The sequence below is a fragment of the Oncorhynchus keta genome, chromosome 25 (assembly GCF_023373465.1).
Source record: "Oncorhynchus keta strain PuntledgeMale-10-30-2019 chromosome 25, Oket_V2, whole genome shotgun sequence".
In the NCBI taxonomy this organism is placed as follows: domain Eukaryota; kingdom Metazoa; phylum Chordata; class Actinopteri; order Salmoniformes; family Salmonidae; genus Oncorhynchus; species Oncorhynchus keta.
In genome coordinates, this window is record NC_068445.1 from 18,239,069 (window position 1) to 18,261,155 (window position 22,087).

The following is a 22,087-nucleotide window of genomic DNA, read 5'->3' on the forward strand; positions in this document are numbered from 1 at the left end:
ATTAGAGGCATGCTCGTCAGTGATGTGTAATTGCGTTGCCATTTGTCAGCAAGTTGGTGCTGATGTCGGTGAATGGCTTATCCCAATTGCTCACGCACCTCAGTTGCAAATCTCTTGTTTGTGTTCTCAGCATCAGCAGTCGTTTTGCATTAGGCGATGCAGCTGTACAGCAGTCCAGTAAATATCCTTATCAAAGCCCAGCTAGAGGAGGAGAGAGTGGGAGGGAGTGTGTGTGATAGAGAGAGTGAATGAGAGGGAACGAGAGAGGGAGAGTAGAGGAAGATCAAGTGAGAATAAGAGTAAGAGAAAAGGAGTGTTCATTTTACTTCCTAGTCGGTTTTCCTGGGGGAATCTATCAACGACTGCAGAAGAAAATAAAGGGGTAAAATAGAATAGATTTCTGCAGTCATCTTCTCTGGTTAAGGACCTATTGCATTTTGTTTGCATAGACACTCACCTACCACACGGAGGTAAGGTTATATTTCCATCTGATTTCTCTTTAAGTCAGTCTCTTAATGCATCAAGTGTTCAGAAGGTAAACAAAACCTATTGTAGAGCCACAGTAAATAGGATGACAGTTGGTTCATTTATATGCTGGAAATCGCATGCTCTTTTTTCCATGCTTATTACCAGGGCATTCTCCTTTTACTGTTCGACACTATGTACTGTAGATACATTGACCCACTGATAATGTGAGTGTGCTTAGTGTTAGAATGCCTGTTTACATTTCTTATTATTGAGGTAGAAAGAATTATTATATTATGCTATCGGGCAGTCTGTGTTTTTGCAGTTAGTGCATTATGTCAAGCCAATGATCTTGTAATAAACTGTTTTGAGTCTCAGCTGTGGTACAGGCATTTAGAATTTGCCCCAATGCAGGTGTGATTATCATCAGCCCATGTGTAGAGATCTGTCTATGACTGACAGTCATTAATAACCTGGCTAAAATATGTATTAAACAGTCACAATCACAAACGAGCTTTGAGAGATTACAAGAACCACTGTGCAAATAGGATCCTTTTTGTTGATAGCATAATGATTACCACAATTATCACACAATGATTACCACACAGTAATTACCACACAATGATTACCACACAATGATTGCCACACAGTGATTACCACACAATGATTACCACACAGTGATTACCACACACTGATTACCACACAATGATTACCACATAATGATTACCACACAGTGATTACCACATGATGATTACCACACCGTGATTACCACACAATGATTACCACACAGTGATTACCACACAGTGATTACCACACAGTGATTCAGTGTAGAGCACACCATATGGTGTAGACAGAGGATACAGTTAATTGGAGATCACACAGTCCCTCTACCATGACCTGATGTGGAGCAGAAGGCACGCTAAACTTGCCTCTCTGTCGCTTCATTTCCTCAACCTCAGTCAACTGACTGTCACATATGTATGACCCTCCACCTTATAGGACACATCCCATGACTTGTATCTTATATGCACCTGATACCCACTATTCTAGCAGAAAAATGTCAAAGGCTGTGTTTACACAGGCAGACCAATTCTGATATTTTTTCCACTAACTGATCTTTTCCCCAATCCCGTCAGATCTTTTCACAGCAGATCTTTTTCAGAGCTGATCTGATTGGTCAAAAGACCAATTAGTGAAAAAAATATCAGAATTGGTCTGCCTGTATGTATGCAGCCTTTGAGGCATGGAGCTGCTTACTGTGCGTACACTATTCATTTTTGGTGTATGCAGCAGCATTCATCACCACACTGTCACAGCACAGTGATAATGTATGCATCAGGGTTCTAGATCACTGGAGAATGAGAATGAGTAATATGCCCTTCACAGTTCCCACTGTGAACACATCACATATTTACATAACAAACAAATCTATGAGTCAAACTGTAAAATGTGTTACTATCAAAGACCAGAGGCAAGAATAATAATAATAATTATTATTATATTCAATTGCTTTACCCAAGAGTGGAATTGATCTATGTAGTTCAATAGTCTGTTTTCTTGCAGATCTAATTAGCTGATTATGGGCAATTAGATAGGGGAAAGACAGTGGAATGAAATATCTCTCTATTTAGCATACTGATATATAATTAAGAGCTTAGGGAGGACTATTTAAATGATGTGGGGGACTTGCGTTTGAACTGTGTTCAGACATATTCAGTCAGAAAGTGGAGCAAGCACAACTGGAAATTAGGAGGCTTTGATGGTTTTCTCTATGAGAATCTCCTCTTGCCCTAAATTCTGTGTGTGTGAAAAGAGGGAGAGGAGCAGACAGGCAGGCAGCAGCTGGGTAACACAGGAGACCCAGGGAGGGAATGTGTGTGGTGCCACAGCCAGCTCCCTCATCCCTGGTGTGAACAAGCTAGCTCACACATTTCACAGCTCTGTGGCTTTAATGAGCTGCCGCCATCATGAGGTGGACCAGAACACAATGGCTCTTCAGGCCACATACAGTGCATAGTAGAGGGGGCTGGTAGGAGGACAGGCACATTGTAAATAAGGGAATGGAATAAAAGGAACGGTATCAAACATATGGAAATCACATTTGACTCAGTTCTATTTATTCCAGCCATAACATTGAGTCCGTCCTCTTATAGCTCCTCCCACCAGCTCCCTCTGGTACACATAGGGCTGTTGCGGTGACCATATTACCGCCACACCGGCAGTCATGAGTCATAGGGTTCTATGTGACCATTTAGTCATGGTAATCTCTTATGCACTCTGGACATGTGTAAGTAGTACCCAACTCACTAATGATAGTCAGGGTGCTAATGGTCTGGTACTAAGGGCTCTATTGTCCCTCTAACCACTCTGACATCAATGCAAATACAATCTAAAATCACATTAAACACATCATCAAAATAGTAGGTGCTTTTAAAACATACCTCACCGTGATTGATCAATTTAAAAAAAGGTTGAAACTGAGTGGAAAACATGGAACTTGTGGATGTTGTTTCAAAGCCTAACACAACTAAATGGACAGTGCTTTCTAACCTGATGATTAATTAAAAACAACTATATGCATATTAGAGCTTATGCAAATACATAGGCCAAACAGTTGAAGCCGGAGGTTTACATGCACTTAGGTTGGAGTCATTAAAACTCGTTTTACAACCACTCCACACATTTCTTGCGAACAAACTACAGTCTATTTAGTGAATGACAAGTAATTTTTCCAACAATTGTTTACAGACAGATTATTACACTTATAATTCACTGTATCACAATTCCAGTGGGTCAGAAGTTTATAGACACTAAGTTGACTGTGCCTTTACACAGTTTAGAAAATTCCAGAAAATGATGTCATGGCTTTAGACGCATCTGATAGGCTAATTGACGTAATTTGAGTCAATTGGAGGTGGATATATTTCAAGACCTACCTTCCAACTCAGTGCCTCTTTGCTTGACATCATGGGAAAATCAAAAGAACTCAGCCAAGACCCCAGGAAAAAATTGTAGACCTCCACAAGTCTGGTTCATCCTTGGGAGCAATTTCCAAATGCCTGAAGGTACCACGTTCATCTGTACAAACAATAGTACTCAAGTATAAACACCATGGGACCACACAGCCGTCATACCGCTCAGGAAGGAGACACGGTCTGTCTCCTAGAGATGAACGTACTTTAGTGCGAAAAGTGCAAATTAATCACAGAACAACAGCAAAGGACCTTGTGAAGATGGAGGAAACAGGTACAAAAGTATCTATATCCACAGTATAATGAGTCCTATATTGACATAACCTGAAAGGCCGCTCAGCAAGGAAGATGCCACTGCTCCAAAACTGCCATAAAAAAGCCAGGCTATGGTTTGCAACTGCACATGGGACATAGATCGTACTTTTTGGAGAAATGTCCTCTGGTCTGATGAAACAAAAATAGAACTGTTTGGCCATAAAGACCATTGTTATGTTTGGAGAGAAAAGGGGGAGGCTTGCAAGCCGAAGAATACCATCCCAACTGTGAAGCACGGGTGTGGCAGCATCATGTTGTGGGGGTGCTTTGCTGCAGGAGTGACTGGTGCACTTCACAAAATAGATGGCATCATGAGGAATGAAAATGATGTGGATATATTGAAGCAACATCTCAAGACATTAGTCAGGAAGTTAAAGCTTGGTCGCAAATGGGTCTTCCAAATGGACAATGACCGCAAGCATACTTCCAAAGTTGTGGAAAAATGGCTTAAGAACAAAGTCAAGGTATTGGAGTGGCCATCACAAGCCCTGACCTCAATCCTTTAGAGCATTTGTGGGCAGAACTGAAAAAGTGTTTGCGAGCAAGGAGGCCAACAAACCTGACTCATTTACACAAGCTCTGTCAGGAGGAATGGGCCAGAATTCACCCAACTTATTGTGGAAAGCTTGTGGAAGGCTACCTGAAATATTTGACCCAAGTTAAACAATTTAAAGGCAATGCTACCAAATACTAATTGAGTGTATGTAAACTTCTGACCCACTGGGAATGTGAAGAAAGAAATAAAAGCTGAAATAAATCATACTCTCTACAATTATTCTGACATTTCATATTCTTAAAATGAAGTGGTGATCATAACTGACCTAAGGCAGGGAATTGTTACTTGGATTAAATGTCAGGAATTGTGAAAAACTAAGTTTAAATGTATTTGGCTAATGTGTATGTAAACTTCAACTGTATATAAATGAGCCCAACCCTAAAAAACAGATAGAAAAAAAAATAATAATAATACTGATTAAGATATATTTGGTACATAATTGGTCTAGCCTAAATTAAACTAATTCAGAGAGAACCTACAATTATATTGCAGTTGTATTTGATTTTGAAAAATAGGGCATAGTAACAAGGCATTTTTTATACTAGGCTGACACATTACCTTTAGCTACAGAATATCTCACCACTGTGCGTTTCCATCTTCTCCTCGCTCCTTCATTCCGTTTTCCAGCACGCAGTGTGAGGGGCTGTCAACAGTTCAATGAAATATGTGTCATGTTACTATTGATGTTCCCGGAGAGATTTCACTTGGATTCCTAAATTAAGCACAGGGTACCTGCAGGAACAGGGTTGGAGAGTCCATGGCATACAGAGTTTAGGAGAAATATCACCTATCACACAACAAAATAACTGAAGTAGCTTACCTGACATGAGTGAAATGAACCGGTGGGAAAGTGGACTCTATTTGCTAATCGAGTGCATAAGGATGATATGTATTTTTTCTCTTGCCCCTGTTCCTGCCCATTTCATAATGGGCCATAATGGGCCATTTACAAACACTACCAGTCAAAAGTTTGGACACACTAACTCATTCCAGGTTTTTTCTTAATTTTTACTATTTTCTCCATTGTAGAATAATAGTGAAGACATCAAAACGATGAAATAACACATATGGAATCATGTAGTAACCAAACAATCAAAATGTATTTTAAATTTGAGATTCTTCAAAGTAGCCACCCTTTGCCTTGATGATAGCTTTGCACACTCTTGGCATTCTCTCAACCAGCTTCATGAGGTCGTCACCTGGAATGCATTTCAATTAAAAGTTAATTTGTGGAATTCCATTCCTTCTTAATGCATTTGAGCCAATCAGTTTTGTTGTGAGAAGGTAGGGGTGATATACAGCCTTATTTGGTAGAAGACCAAGTTCATATTATGGCAAGAACAGCTCAAATAAGCAAAGAGAAAGGACAGTTCATCATTACTTTAAGACATGAAGTTCAGTCAATATGGAACATTTTAAGAATTTTGAAAATGTCTTCAAGTGCAGTCGCAAAGCCCATCAATCGCCATGATGAAATTGGCTCTCATGAGGACTGCCATAAGAAAGGAAGACCAAGAGTTACCTCTGCTGCAGAGGATTAGTTCATTAGAGTTAACTGCACCTCAGATTGCAGCCCAAATAAATTATTCACAGAATTCAAGTAACAGACACATCTCAACATCAACTGTTCATTGGAGACTGCGTGAATCAGGCCTTCATGGTCGGATTGCTGCAAAGAAACCACTACTAAAGGACACTAATAATAAGAAGGGACTTGCTTGGGCCAAGAAACATGAGCAATGGACATTAGACCTGTGGAAATCTGTCCTTTGGTCTGATGAGTCCAAATTTGAGATTTTTGGTTCTAACCGCAGTGTCTTTGTGAGACGCAGAGTAGGTGAACAGATGATCTCCGCATGTGTGGTTCCCACTGTGAAGCATGGCTGATGAGGTGTGATGATGTGGGAGTGGCTGGTGACACTGTCAGTGATTTATTTAGAATTCAAGGCACACTTAACCAGCATGGCTACCACAGCATTCTGCAGTGATATGCCATCCCTTCTGATTTGTGCTTAGGGGGACTATCATTTGTTTTTCAACAGGACAATGACCCAACAGACCTCCGGTCTGTGTAAGGGCTATTTGACCTAGAAGAAGAGTGATGGAGTGCTGCATCAGATGACCTGGCCTCCATAATCACCCACACTCAACCCAATTGAAATGGTTTGGGATGAGTTGGACCGCAGAGTGAAGGAAAAGCAGCCAACACGTGCTCAGCATATGTGGGAACTACTTCAAGACTGTTGGAAAAGCATTCCAGGTGAAGCTGGTTGAGAGAATGCCAAGAGTGTGCAAAGCTGTCATCAAGGCAAAATGTGGCTACTTTGAAGAATCTCAAATATAAAATGCACTTTTTTGGTTACTACATGTTTCCATATGTGTTATTTCATAGTTTTGATGTCTTCACTGTTATTCAACAATGTAGAAAATTGTAAAATTAAAGAAAAACCCTTGAATGAGTAAGTGTGTCCAAACTTTTGACTTGTACTGTATTAGTAAAGACAAGATTCAATTGACAATAGTCTGATGGGTGAAAATATCATCACTTGATCAGAGAATAGTATGTGCACCCTGAGGCAAGGAACAGATGACAAGCTTTTTTTTGCCACTTTCTAATAATAATATAATAATATATGCCATTTAGCAGACGCTTTTATCCAAAGCGACTTACAGTCATGTGTGCATACATTCTACGTATGGGTGGTCCCAGGAATCAAACCCACTACCCTGGCGTTACAAGCGCCATGCTCTACCAACTGAGCTACAGAAGGACCACAATCATCATCATCATCATCAATTTCTCAAATCATCAATAGCCTAGTAGCTTCATGCAGGCCATTTATTTTTTGATTTCTAAAGCTTTATATTGTATCATTCACAACTAAAGTTACCAAATAACTCTAAATCTAGTTTTTTGGTCCTGTTTCAAATGATCAGGTTTATTCTCACCATAGCGGCTTCATATGAGCACTCGCTCCAGAATGGGAAAAATATCCTTTCTATTTTATTCAGCTAAGTTCAACTAGATTATTCTTCCTATAAAATCATATAATATACAGTATAATAATGGTACAGGACTTATAATTATATATTGTATGCTAAATGAACAAGCCTACGGCCTATGGCATGGCAGAATAACATTCAGTAGTCCAACTCATATTCTGTTCTTCTGAAATAGATTTATTGTGATGGTGTATATTCAACTGATTTATTACACTATTTTCAAATGTAGATTTTTCAAAGGCGCACGACAGAGGCTTGTATGCGTGGAGGCCTGGAGACGCTATAGGTGTTTATGTTAATTACAGTAAATTACGGTGAAACCAGCAGTCTTTTGCATGACAATCACCGGCTGACAATATTTAATGAACGCCTCAGCCCTAGGTAAGCAGATGCACTACAGGACCAGGCAGTATGTACACCCATGTGTGACACAGTGAACCTCACATACTATAAACCACACACGCAGTCTCTCCACCATCCACTCACTGTAACATCCACTCTCACTATAATAAACAAATATCACACAATATAACAGAGATGCTGTCTGTACTACTACTGTTTATTGCTAGCCGCATACTGCTGAGCATCAAACTGTTACAGCACATGTTACACGTGTCTGTTCTTATAATCAGGGAAATGGGCCATATGTCGTGTTGTACCAAGCTATTGGCATTATGAGACGGGAGAAAAATAGGACAAAGAAGGATGACAGAGATACAAAAAATATACATTATATTCTAAGTGTAAGGCATGGATATAAAGATGAGCCGAACAACTTCTCATTTCGATGATTAATATTTAATCCAACTGCTAGGTCTGCATAAAACTTAATTACATCAAAGGCTAGTTCAAAGACAACTCGAGAACATACATGAAACCCAATAACCTTTCCCCAGGTCAAGGATCCTGGTGAGGAGACATTAACATTTATATAATTATATAATGATAATTCATCTCAGGAATTACTGAGGGTGAAAACATGCAACTGAAAAGAGGCCAGTAGACTGGAGTTCACAAGTTGATGCCTTCCCTGCCTGTCTTTCATACTCACAGCAGCCAGGAACGGAGAGGGAGATAATTGTTTTTACCCTGGAAGGCACACCAATGGCATCATCAATTCAGGAGAGGGAATGTGACAGCTAATCAAAAACAATAGGCTAACCCACAGATTACACACACTCCAGTCTTCAAGGCTATGTTCACCAGCCTGAATCCCCTGGCTGTTATGGGCAAATAAATAAGACCATACATAGATAACCTTATCCTGTCAATTCACGTTTTTTCTATTTCTTCCATACACGTCACATGCCATATCCCCTGAGTTGCACTCGTTCTGCTTGCTCAGCTTTCATAGTGCTCTGAGCACCATAGGAAATACATTCAATCAGAGATGACATCCAACTTAGAAAATAAAAGTTTGATTCAATTTTACTCAGAAGTTCTGTTAAAGGTCCAGTGCAGTCAAAAACGTGATTTTCTTGTTTTATGCCGTGCATTCGGAAAGTATTCACACCCCTTGCCTTTATCCACATTTTGTTACATTACAGCCTTATTCTAAAATGGATTTTAAAAAAAAGAAATGTCATCATGAACCTAAACACAATACCCCATAATCACAAAGCGAAAACAGGTTTATAGAAATGTTTGCAAATTTATGAAAATAAATAACAAAAATACCTTATTTACGTAAGTATTCAGAGGTATAAGACTCGAAATTAAGCTCAGGTGCATCCTGTTTCCATTGATCATCCTTCAGATGTTTCTACAACTTGGAGTCCACCTGTGGTAAATTCAATTGATTGGACATGATTTGGAAAGGCACACACCTGTCTATATAAGGTCCCACAGTTGACAGGGCATGTCCGAGCAAAAACCAAGCCATGAGGTCTAAGAAATTGTCCGTAGAGCTCAGAGAGAGGATTGTGTCAGGGCAGAGATAGGGGGAAGGGTAACAACACATTTCTGCAGCGCTGAAGGTCCCCAAGAATACAGTGGCATCCATCATTCTTAAGTTTGGAACACCAAGACTCTTCCCCAGAGCTGCCTGAGCAATTGGGGGAGAAGGGCCTTGGTCAGGGAGGAGAACAAGAACCCGATGGTCACTTCCAGAAGGACGGGCGGCAGGGTAGCCTAGTGGTTAGAGCGTTGGACTAGTAACCAAAAGGTTGCAAGTTCGAATCCCCGAGCTGACAAGGTACAAATCTGTCGTTCTGCCCCTGAACTGTTCCTAGGCTGTCATTGAAAATAAGAATTTGTTCTTAACTGACTTGTCTAGTAAAATAAAGGTAAAAATAAATAAATAAATAAAGGACAACCATCTCTGCAGCCCTCCACCAATCAGGCCTTTATAGTAGAGTGGCCAGATGGAAGCCATTCCTCAGTAAAAGGCACATGACAGCTCACTTGGAGAACTCTCAGACCATGATAAACAAGATTCTCTGGTCTGTCGGAACTCTTTGGCCTGAATGCCAACCGTCACGTCAGGAAGAAATCTGGCACCATCCCTACGCTGGAGCATGGTGGTGGCAGCATCATGCTGTAGGGATGTTTTTCAGCGGCAGGGACTGGGAGACTAGTCAGGATGAGTGGAGCAAAGTACAGAGAGATCCTTCATGAAAATCTGTTCCAGAGTGCTCAGGACCTCAGTGTGGTGAGATGAGATGTGTCGTTCACCTTCCAACAGGACAACGACCCTAAGCACACAGCCAAGTTAATGCAGGAGTGGCTTCGGGACAAGTCTCTGAATGTCCTTCAGTGGCCCAGCCAGAGCCCGGACTTGAACCTGATCGAACATCTCTGGAGAGACTTGAAAATAGCTGTGCAGCAACGCTCTCATCCAACCTGACAGAGCTCGAGAGGATCTGTAGGGAAGAATGGGAGAAACTCCCTAAATACAGGTGTCAAGCTTGATACCCAAGAACACGCAAGGCTATAATTGCTGCCAAAGTTGCTTCAACAAAGTATTGAGTAAAGGGTCTGAATACTTATGTAAATGTAATATTTCCGTTTTTTATTTTGAATAAATTAGCAAAACAATTAAATAAAAGTAACTGTTTTTGCTTTGTCATTATGGGGTATTGTGTGTATTGATTAGAGGAAAAATCTATTTGATCCCTTTTAGAATAAAGCTGTAACCTAACAAAATGTGAAAGTCAAGGGGTCTGAATAATTTCTGAATGCACAGTATATATTTCCACACTATGAGGTTGGAATAAAATTGTGAAATTGTGAAAATTATGATAATGTCCTATTAGTGTAAGAGCTGTTGGAAAAGACCACCTGAAATGTCAGCCTGTTTTGATGGGATGGAGTTTTGGGCTGCCTGGTGACATCACCAGGAGGTAAATGAGTTAAATAGATCAATAAGAAAGAGAGTTTCAAACCTCTCTGCCAATAACAGCTAGTTTTCAGTTTTCCCCTCCCCACACCACTCCCAGACAGTCCTTACAAAATCCTTGCTTGAGAAATTGCTCTTTACTAAGATGTTTTTTTTTTTTACCATTTTGATTGAAAACAATCACAGGTACTTAATTGTTACCCAGAATTTTTTTGATATTGGACCTTTAAGCTCTGACTGTAGGACCATTTCCTTAGACTTGCAGATGAGGTAAATGAGGTAATGTAAAACTAGAGGGTTGAACATGGTGGCCGATGTTGCCTGGTTGCCAGGCGACTGCTGTTGGTGGATTATGAAATAAGGAGAACCTGCAGAGACCAGTCAATTGGCTGTGGGCGTAATATAGGGTTGTATATTGTGATGAAGGAAAAGCCAGTGGAGGGCGAAAGAGGGTGGGAGGAGAGAGAGAGAAGGGCAGCAAATACGGCAGAGGAGAGGAGATGTGACCACAGACAGGTCCCCGAACTAAAGGTTAATTGAATTTGGTCTGAGGCATGTTCTGTAGCTGGCAGTGTCATTGTTGTATAATCTTTCCATCTTGGTGTTTTAGCACAGTATTTGTCCCAGCCCTCTATGCATGACGAGGAAGTTGAGAAAGTGAAACTAATCTAATATATGCAATCGTGATTCATTGATTAGTATTACAAGTCACAATGGATTTAGAATGATCAAAAATAGCTTGAAAGGAAGGAATTGAGATTGGACATGGGAAAATATTGCAACGTAGCTATTCCACTGGAGGTTTTTTTATTTTATCAAATGTTCTCAGTCCTGCACCTATAAGTCTTTATCACAGTGTTACAATCTGATCCCATCTGATCTCCTTTTTCTTCTTGTTCAGCAGCTAACAACCATGGAGACAGCCCTTTCCACCCCCCATAATATCCAGATCTGTGAGGTGACCTGCGACTCCTTCCGCATCGGCTGGCACATGACCCCTGAGGATACTGCCAAGGCCACACACTTCTTCATTGACCTCAGCCGCAAGGAGGGCGGGGATCCCAACCGCTTCAAGCACAGGGTCTGTCTGACAGACTGTCACTGCTTTTCTCCCTCATAAAACCTTCCCCGGCCCCCCATCCTTCCCCCTTAACTTAATGACCATTACCATCATGACTCTGACTCCCACTGTCTAGAGCCATGTTTTTTACGTCATTCCATCCTGTTCTCCAATAAAATACATTTCACTACAACATGGGATGTGATATATTTTGATATAACCAGAGATGGCCTTGCATGAGACAGTGTCTGTGCAGTGTCTATTGTGTGCTACAAAACAGCTTCGGGCAAGCAGCTCATTGTCACATTTCTTTCCTCTTCAATGGCTAAAAACTGACAAAGCCTAAAAACTGCAGCTCTGTTCTCTTTGCTATGAACTGTGATTTTATTCCAGACCGATCTCTGAACTGAGCTACTCTACACTACCCATAATTTCCTTTTATTTTCTTAACAACATGTTGGGGGTAAAACATATATAGGCTTAGCTAATTGCAATCATTATATAAAATACAAGAATGTTTGAAATAGAAAATGAAGTGACCGTTATTTACAATGGGATCCTTCCTAACAGACAGAAATTATGCATTTGCAGCAGATTCAATTGCCTTACCGTTGGAAGGACCTTATGGCTATTATTTGAGGTAATCTCTTATCTTGTGACAGAGGGAGAATTTGAATGATTGAAATAAAAGATGTCATGCTCAGTCAACCCTAAATGGGTGCTTCTGAGCTTTACTTATCTCTACACCTACTCTATCCACACATTAGATACTTGATTACCTACTTTGATAAGGTTCTCTATTTATTGTCATTTCTATCTCATAAGTCCTTTCCGTATTTCACACATTTGAGTCAGCAATGCAAGGTATTCATTTTTCTTCATTTCTGATCAGTTAGTGTCCTGGATTTGTTCTGTGCTGAATATACTCAGCCTTTACAAAAGCTCCTGACTTCCGTTGTCCAGAGCTGTGCCGAGTACTTGATTGGAAGCGTGTTTCTATCACTCAGGAATCAAACTGACACAAACAATTTTGCACCAGGGTGGTTGCCATGGATATGTGGCCCCTCTGAGGTGGTTGCAATTAGTTCTGAGCTTGTTGCGTCTTAGAGCCCCTGGCCAAAACAAAGCCACTAAATTGGTTAGATATACAGCAGCTTAGCTAGACCAGTTTGTACCACAATATGTGGCAGAAATGTCAAATTCACGAGTATGATTACATAATAAGCATTTAGAAACTACCGAAAATGGCATTTGTATCAATGAATTGCTGTACTCTTGTAATTCAACTAATGAGTCACTTGAATTAACATGTATCCTTGTTTCACCCATTAGGATGTGCCCACCAAATTGGTGGCCAAGGCGGTGCCCTTACCCATGGCAGTGAGAGGCCATTGGTTCCTGAGCCCGCGGACAGAGTACTGTGTTGCTGTGCAGACAGCAGTAAGACAGGCAGATGGAGAGTACCTGGTGTCTGACTGGAGCCAGGTGGTCGAGTTCTGCACAGGGGGTATGTCTGTGTCACGCCTTGGTCTTAGTATTTTGTGTTTTCTTTAATTATTTGGTCAGGCCAGGGTGTGACATGGGTTTATGTTGTTGTATTTCGTATTGGGGTTTGTAGTATTTGGTATCGCGGCTGATTAGGGGTGTTGTATAGGCTTGGCTGCCTGAGGCGGTTCTCAATCAGAGTCAGGTGATTCTCGTTGTCTCTGATTGGGAACCGTATTTAGGTAGCCTGGTTTCGCTGTGTATTTTGTGGGTGATTGTTCCTGTCTCTGTGTAGTTTCACCAGATAGGCTGTAATTAGGTTTCACGTTCCGTTTGTTGTTTTGTATTTTGTATCGTTATTTCATGTGTCACTTTTCCTATTAAAGTCATGAGTAAACACTACGCTGCATTTCGGTCCGACTCTCTTTTGACAAACGAAGAACGACGTTACAGTCTGCCAGATCCCTACATTTGTTTAAGTTACGTTTCTTTGTTTTTAAAGTGGCTTTGAGATTGTACTTGGTATGAAAAGCACTATATAAAATAAATATATTATTGTTTTTATAGCAGCACAAAGGCCAGGCTCTAGCCTTTAAGCAAGATTTAGTTGGGGGGCACCTCACCTCGCGGCAAAACATTTTAGTGGCACCCCTCTTGACGGTGAAGAGAGAAAACTCAGTTTTATAAGTACATTTCCTGCAATTCTACACATTTTGCCAAGGGGCGTAGAGAAAATGTTGCAGATTTACAGAACGTTTTCTGCAATTCCACACATTTTGCAATGGAACGGAGAGAGAACATTTGCCATTTTAAAGTAATGACTTTTGCCATGTTTATCCAGCAGCACACCACCATACGTCCCACTGCTGGTTTGCTTCTGAAGCTAAGCAGGGTTGGTCCTGGTTGGGAGACCAGATACTGCTGGAATTGATGTTCGAGGGCCAGTAGGAGGCACTCTAGCTCAATGATTGGGGACATTGCTCTGTGTAGGGTGCCGTCTTTTCAATAAGACGTTAAACGGGTGTTCTGACTCTCTGTGGTCAATAAAGATCCAATGGCACTTATTGTAGACTAGGGGTGTTAACCCCGGTGTCCTGGATAAATTCCCAATGTGTCAATCATACCATCATGGTCAACTAATCATCCACAGCATCCAATTGGCTCATTAATCTCCCCTCCTCTGCCCTGTAACTATTCCCCAAGTTGTTTCTGTAAATGAGAATGCGTTCTCAGTCAAGTTACCTGGTAAAATAAGGGTTAAACAAATAAAAATATGATCTGAGTGAGAATGACTAACAAAATCAATGGGGGCCCCATGGAGGTCAGGGCCCGTGGACACATGCCCTGCGTGACTAGTCAATATTTGGCCATGATTACTACAAGTTTATTACTACAAGTCAAGACATTGTTAGCTGACATGGCTAATTAAGTGACTGTCAGTGACTGACTTAACAAGAGAAAAACTGCTGATCCACAACCAAATTTAGAAAATGCACATGGTGTATTCTACTATTCTTACTCTCAATAATAAGTTGAGACCCAGACTGGGGTCCATATACACTACCATTCAAAAGTTTGAAGTCACTTAGAAATGTCCTTGTTTTTGAAAGAAAAGCTCATTTTTTTGTCCATTAAAATAACATCAAAATGATCAGAAATACAATGTAGACATTGTAAATGTTGTAAATGGCTATTGTAGCTAGAAACAGCTGATATTTAACGGAATATCTACATAGGCATACAGAGGCCCATTATCAGCAACCACCACTCCTGTGTTCCAATGGCACGTTGTGTTAGCTAATCCAAGTTTAAAAGGCTAATTGGTCATTAGAAAACCCTTTTGCAATTATGTTAGCACAGCTGAAACTGCTGTTCTAATTAAAGAAGCAATAAAACTGACCTTCTTTAGACTAGTTGAGTATTCAGAGCATCAGCATTTGTTGGTTCGATTACAGGCTCAAAATGGCCAGAAACAAATAACTTTCTTCTGAAACTGGTCAGTCTATTCTTATTCTGTGAAATGAAGGCTATTCCATGTGAGAAATTACCAAGAATCTGAAGATCTGGTACGACTCTGTGTACTACTCCCTTCACAGAACAGCGCACACTGGCTCTAACCAGAATAGAAAGAGGAGTGGAAGGCCCCGGTGCACAACTGAGCAAGAGGACAAGTACATTATATTGTCTAGTTTGAGAAACAGATGCCTCACAAGTCCTCAACTGGCAGCTTTGTTAAATAGTAACCACAAAACACCAGTCTCAACGTCAACAGTGAAGAGGCGACTCCGGGATGCTGGCCTTCTAGGCAGAGTTGCAAAGAGAAAAACATATCTCAGACTGGCCAATAAAAAGAAAAGATTAAGATGGGCAAAATGGCCAGTATCCTGGAGTCGCCTCTTCACTGTTGACATTGAGACTGGTGTTTTGTGGGTACTATTTAATGAAGCTGCCAGTTGAGGACTTGTGAGGCGTCTGTGTATATATATACCAGTTGAAGCTGGTTGAGAGAATAACAAGAGTGTACAAAGCTTTCATCAAGGCAAAGGGTGGCTACTTTGAAGAATCTCAAATATAAAATATATTTTGTTTGTTTAACACTTTTTTGGTTACTACATGATTCCATATGTGATATTTCATAGTTTTGATGTCTTCACTATTATTTTACAATGTAGAAAAACCCTTGAATGAGTAGGTGTGTCCAAACTTTTGACTGGTACTGTGTATATACACAATTGAAGCCGGAAGTTTACATACACCTTAGCCAAATACATATAAACTTAGTTTTTCACAATTCCTGACATTTAATCCCAGTAAAAATTCCCTGTTTTAGGTCAGCTAGGATCATCACCTTATTTTAAGAATGTGAAATGTCAGAATAATAGTTGAGAGGATGATTTATTTCAGCTTTAATTTATTTCATTCTTACATCCACTCAATTAGTATTTGGTAGCATTGCCATTCAATTGTTAAACTTGGGTCAAACGTTTTGGGTAGCCTTCCACAAGCTTCCCACAATAAGTTGGGTGAATTTTGTCCCATTCCTCCTGACAAAGCTGGTGTAACTGAGTCAGGTTTGTTGGCCTCCTTGCTCACACACACTTTTTCAGTTCTGCCCCCCAAATTTGCTATGGGATGGAGGTCAGTGCTTTGTGATGGCCACTCCATTATGTTGACTTTGTTGTCTTTAAGCCATTTTGCCACAACTTTGGAAGTATGCTTGGGGTCATTGTCCATTTAGAAGACCCATTTGCGACCAAGCTTTAACTTGCTGACTGATGTCTTGAGATGTTGCTTCAATATATCCACATTATTTTCATTCCTCATGATGCCATCTATTTTGTGAAGTGCACCAGTCCCTCCTGCAGCAAAGCACCCCCACAACATGATGCTGCCAAACCCGTGCTTCACGGTTGGGATGGTGTTCTTCGGCTTGCAAGCCTCCCCCTTTTCTTTCCAAACATAATGATGGTCATTATGGCAAATAGTTATATTTTTGTTTCATCAGACCAGAGGACATTTCTCTAAAAAGTACGATCTTTGTCCCCATGTGCAGTTGCAAACCATAGTCTGGCTTTTTTATGGCGGGTTTGGAGCAGTGGCTTCTTCCTTGCTGAGCGGCCTTTCAGGTTATGTCGATATAAGACTCGTTTTACTGTGGATATAGATACCTTTGTATCTGTTTCCTCCAGCATCTTCACAAGGTCCTTTGCTGTTGTTCTGGGATTGATTTGCACTTTTCGCTCCAAAGTACGTTAATCTCTAGGAGACAGAACGCGTCTCCTTCCTGAGCGGTATGACGGCTGTGTGGTCCCATGGTGTTTATACTTGCATACTATTGTTTGTACAGACGAACGTGGTACATTCAGGTGTGGAAATTGCTCCCAAAATTATGTATTGAAGCAACATCTCAAAACATCAGTCAGGAAGCTAAAGCTTGGTCGCAAATGGGTCTTCCAAATGGACAATGACCCCAAGCATACTTCCAAAGTTGTGGGAAAATGACTTAAGGACAACAAAGTCAACGTATTGGAGTGGCCATCATAAAGCCCTGACCTCAATCCTATAGAAAATTTATGGGCAGAACTGAAAAAGCGTGTGTGAGCAAGGAGGCCTACAAAACTGACTCAGTTACACCAGCTCTGTCATGAGGAATGTGCCAAAATTCACCCAACTTATTGTGGGAAGCTTGTGGAAGGCTACCTGAAATGTTTGACCCAAGTTAAACAATTTAAAGGCAATGCTACCAAATATTAATTGAGTGTATGTAAACTTCTGACCCACTGGGAATGTGATGAAAGAAACCAAATCTGAAATCAATTTCTCTCTCTACTGTTATTCTGACAATTCACATTCTTAAAATGAAGTGGTGATCCAAACTGACCTAAGACAGGGCATTATTACTAGGATTAAATGTCAGGAATTGTAAAAACTGAGTTTATATGTATTTGGCTAACGTATATGTAAACTTCCGACTTCAACTGTATATACAGTATTTACATACATACAGTATAACCAGCTTTAGAGTATAGATTCAATTGAATTTGCCCAAAAAAGGATTTGAAGCAGGGACTTCATAACTGACAGTTGTTGTTTGACACAGATTATGCCATGGACCACCTCAAACAGCTCCTTGGCAAGGCGAAGGGTTCTGCAGGAAGATTGCTAAGGTTCTCTGTATTTTATCGCAACCAGCACCCTGATTATTTTCAATATGTCAGGTCAGTTCCACACAATTCTCTGTAAATACACACAGGTATATATGGATGTGCTGTGAAGTTCAATAACAAAACTTACAAATGTTTCTCCTTTTCTGTTAGAACTGAGTGTGGGGGGCTGATGCGCCCAGCCATGAAAGACAATAGTGGAAGCCATGGCTCTCCTATCAACAGCAAACTGCAGGGAGTCTTCCTCAGCTGCAACACTGAGTTTGACACAGGTCTTCCTCCAAACGACTCCCCCTACGGCCCCCTGCGTTTCCAGATCCCGGCCGGGAACCTGCTGAATCGCAACACTAATCTTTACTTTGCTGACTTCTACTGTATGTACACAGCCTATCACTATGTGGTGTTGGTACTGGCCCCTGCTGGCTCAGAGGGGGATAATTTCTGCCATACCAGTCTCCCCCTGCTGGACTTGACTGCCAACCCCTTCCTGACATACATCCCCTCTCAGAGGCAAGAGGAAGAGTCCTTGTTCTGCCACGCCAGTGATATCATCCTGGAGGTGCTGTACACAGAGCCGATACATCTGGAGCAGGGCAGTGTGGTGAAGATCAGTGGCCACCACCAGATGAGCCAGACGACGGCCAACGCCAAGAAGGACCCCAGCTGCAAGGTGTGCAACATCAGTGTGGGCCGCTGAGAGAACGGGCTGGACTGACAGGCTTTAGAGAACACTGAGGATTTGTGTAGGCATAGCTGCAGATGTAGAGAAATGTGCAGAGCGATTTCATCTATCTCATAGTGTAAGGTAAAGTAACACAACTGGGACAGCCCATCTCTTGGGGTATGTGCATGCTGGCTGCCCCATCCCTCTCCGTCGCTACTAGTATTCAAAATCTCCAAAATTATCAATCATCATGTGGACCCAAAGAAAGGCACGATAGATTCTGGGCTTACAGTTTGATACAGAGGACCATATGTTTGAGATCCTCCATTGCTTGAGGAAGCTGTGATGTACACATTGTGTAACACTGTATTTGTCGAATAACATTTCGTATGATATATATTCGTATGATATTTCCATCTTTTCCTTACAGTACCTGTTGGTCTTAGATGATTCCAATATTTCTTGTACGTTAAAACACACTGTCAACTGAATTACTATTTGAAAATGTTCAAACATTGTTATTGAGTCAATGCTTATGATAAGTGAATAATAAAGATTTGAATTGACTGTAGGATGTCATTTGGTCAAAAAGAAAATGCCCCAAATCAATGCCCACAACAGATGTGTTATGATTCCTGTGATCAGACATTAATAATATAATAATAATAATATATGCCATTTAGCAGACGCTTTTATCCAAAGCAACTTACAGTCATGTGTGCATACATTCTACGTATGGGTGGTCCCGGGAATCGAACCCACTACCCTGGCGTTACAAGCGCCATGCTCTACCAACTGAGCTACAGAAGGACCACTAAACCATTTTCAGTGTGACACAATAGCTGTGAATCATGTACAGTGGTGCAAAAAGTACTCAATACTCATAGTTGAGTAAAAGTAAAGATACTTCAATAGAAAATGACTTAAGTGAAAGTCCCCCAGTAAAATACTACTTGATTAAAAGTCTTAAAGTATTTTGTTGAAACATATAGTGGGGCAAAAAAGTATTTAGTCAGCCACCAACTGTGCAAGTTCTCCCACTTAAAAAGATGAGAGAGGCCTGTAATTTTCATCATAGGTACACTTCAACTATGACAGACAAAATGAGAAAAAAATCCAGAAAGTCACATTGTAGGATTTTAAATGTATTTATTTGCAAATTATGGTGGAAAATAAGTATTTGGTCACCTACAAACAAGCAAGATTTCTGGCTCTCACAGACCTGTAACTTCTTCTTTAAGAAGCTCCTCTGTCCTCCACTCGTTACCTGTGTTAATGGCACCTGTTTGAACTTGTTATCAGTATGAAAGACACCTGTCCACAACCTCAAACAGTCACACTCCAAACTCCACTATGGCCAAGACCAAAGAGCTGTCAAAGGACACCAGAAACAAAATTGTAGAACTGCACCACGCTGGGAAGACTGAATCTGCAATAGGTAAGCAGCTTGGTTTGAAGAAATCAACTGTGGGAGCAATTATTAGGAAATGGAAGACATACAAGACCACTGATAATCTCCCTCGATCTAGGGCTCCATGCAAGATCTCACCCCTTGAGGTCAAAATGATCACAAAAACAGGGAGAAAAAAACCCAGAACCACACGGGGGGGACCTAGTGAATGACCTGCAGAGAGCTGGGACCAAAGTAACAAAGCCTACCATCAGTAACACACTACGCCACCAGGGATTCAAATCCTGCAGTGCCAGACGTGTCCCCCTGTTAAGCCAGCACATGTCCAGGCCCGTCTGAAGTTTGCTAGAGAGCATTTGGAGGATCCAGAAGAAGATTGGGAGAATGTCATATGGTCAGATGAAACCAAAATATAACTTTTTGGTAAAAACTCAACTCGTCGTGTTTGGAGGACAAAGAATGCTGAGTTGCATCCAAAGGACACCATACCTACTGTGAAGCATGGGGATGGAAACATCATGCTTTGGGGCTGTTTTTCTGCAAAGGGACCAGGACGACTGATCCGTGTAAAGGAAAGAATGAATGGGGCCATGTATCGTGAGATTTTGAGTGAAAACCTCCTTCCATCAGCAAGGGCATTGAAGATGAAACGCGGCTGGGTCTTTCAGCATGACAATGATCCCAAACACACCGCCCGGGCAACGAAGGAGTGGCTTCGTAAGAAGCATTTCAAGGTCCTGGAGTGGTCTAGCCAGTCTCCAGATCTCAACCCCATAGAACATCTTTGGAGGGAGTTGAAAGTCTGTGTTGCCCAGCAACAGCCCCAAAACATCACTGCTCTAGAGGAGATCTGCATGGAGGAATGGGCCAAAATACCAGCAACAGTGTGTGAAAACCTTGTGAAGACTTACAGAAAACGTTTGACCTCTGTCATTGCCAACAAAGGGTATATAACAAAGTATTGAGATAAACTTTTGTTATTGACCAAATACTTATTTTCCACCATAATTTGCAAATAAATTCATTAAAAATCCTATAATGTGATTTGCACAATTGGTGGCTGACTAAATACTTTTTTGCCCCACTGTACTGTACTTAAGTACCAAAAGTAAATGTTGTTGTTAAAATATACTTAAGTATCAAAAGTAATAGTAAGAATAATTAAAAATTCCTTATATTAAGCACACCAGACGGCACAATTTTCTTTATTTTTTACGGATAGCCAGGGTCACACCAACACTCAGACATAATTTAAAAACAAAGCATTTGTGTTTAGTGAGTCCGCCAGATCAGAGGCAGTAGGGATGACCTGGGATATTCACTTGATAAGTGTGCGAATTGGACCATTTTCTGTCCTGCTAAGCATTCAAAATGTAACGAGTACTTTGGATGTCAGGGAGAATGTATGGAGTAAAAATTATATAATTTTCTTTAGGATTGTACTGAAATAAAAGTGAAAGTTGTCAAAAATATAAAAATTTAAGTAAAGTACCGTTACCTCAAAAAATGACTTAAGTAGTTCTTTAAAGTAATTTTTACTTAAGTACTTTAGAACACTGGTCATCATGTACACAGGGATCCATTCTGAGTGGGCAGCATGACCAGTCACAGCTTGCCTCTGCCATCATTCCTTTTGTCTTTTAGTCGATAAGTAACGATATTGTGTCTCTGGCTGTCTCGATCTATGGAAGGATAATACCACAGGAACAATACCTGATCCCTATAGCGTATGATACCAGGCTTTGGTCATGTGGGCATTAGAGAGTACAATACTGGGATAAGATTATCTCACTCTCTCCTGAGAGGGATCAAATTGTTCCAAGTTTAAAGTTTTATTCGTAGTATGTACACATGGTATACACCGTCCAACTAAATGCTTACTTGCTGGTTCCTTGTCGACAATGCAACAATAAGAAATAATAAAATATAAGAATACAAACATAAAGTACATGGCTGAGTAGAATAGAATAAACATTTGAGCTTAAGTATAATACAGGAACGCACAATTTATATATAGTCCAATATTCACAAGTGTTTTGGGGAAGGGGGGATTGAATTGCATTGCACACTGACAGAAGTATAGAAGACTAGAAAATATCAGGCTTTCCCTCCAGCCATGTTGGAAATATTGCAAATATAAAAGTTTTCAATGATT

The 22,087-nt window shown here is 40.7% G+C and overlaps 1 protein-coding gene across 3 annotated transcripts; it reads left to right on the forward strand.

Annotated features, from left to right (window-relative positions):
* Positions 1 to 210: 210 nt before the first annotated feature.
* Positions 211 to 19,330, forward strand: LOC118357932 (phytanoyl-CoA hydroxylase-interacting protein-like). 3 transcript variants are annotated; one of them, XM_035735238.2, is made up of 5 exons: positions 211 to 470; positions 11,550 to 11,729; positions 13,041 to 13,215; positions 17,794 to 17,911; positions 18,011 to 19,330. In XM_035735238.2, the coding sequence occupies exons 2-5, from the start codon at positions 11,562 to 11,564 to the stop codon at positions 18,552 to 18,554; spliced, it is 1,005 nt and encodes a 334-aa protein (XP_035591131.1). In that variant the 5' UTR covers positions 211 to 470; positions 11,550 to 11,561; the 3' UTR covers positions 18,555 to 19,330. The 3 variants fall into 3 exon arrangements, with proteins under 3 accessions (XP_035591131.1, XP_035591132.1, XP_035591133.1); XM_035735239.2 differs by having other exon boundaries at positions 11,553 to 11,729; XM_035735240.2 differs by lacking the exon at positions 211 to 470 and adding an exon at positions 11,095 to 11,179 and having other exon boundaries at positions 11,553 to 11,729.
* Positions 19,331 to 22,087: the final 2,757 nt, after the last annotated feature.

Coding starts and splice junctions, on each gene's coding strand:
- LOC118357932 (XM_035735238.2), top strand. CDS start 11,562: ATGGAGACAGCCCTTTCCACCCCCCATAATATCCAGATCTGTGAGGTG. Junction 11,730..13,040: donor CCAACCGCTTCAAGCACAGG/GTCTGTCTGACA, acceptor TTCACCCATTAG/GATGTGCCCACCAAATTGGT. Junction 13,216..17,793: donor GGTCGAGTTCTGCACAGGGG/GTATGTCTGTGT, acceptor TGTTTGACACAG/ATTATGCCATGGACCACCTC.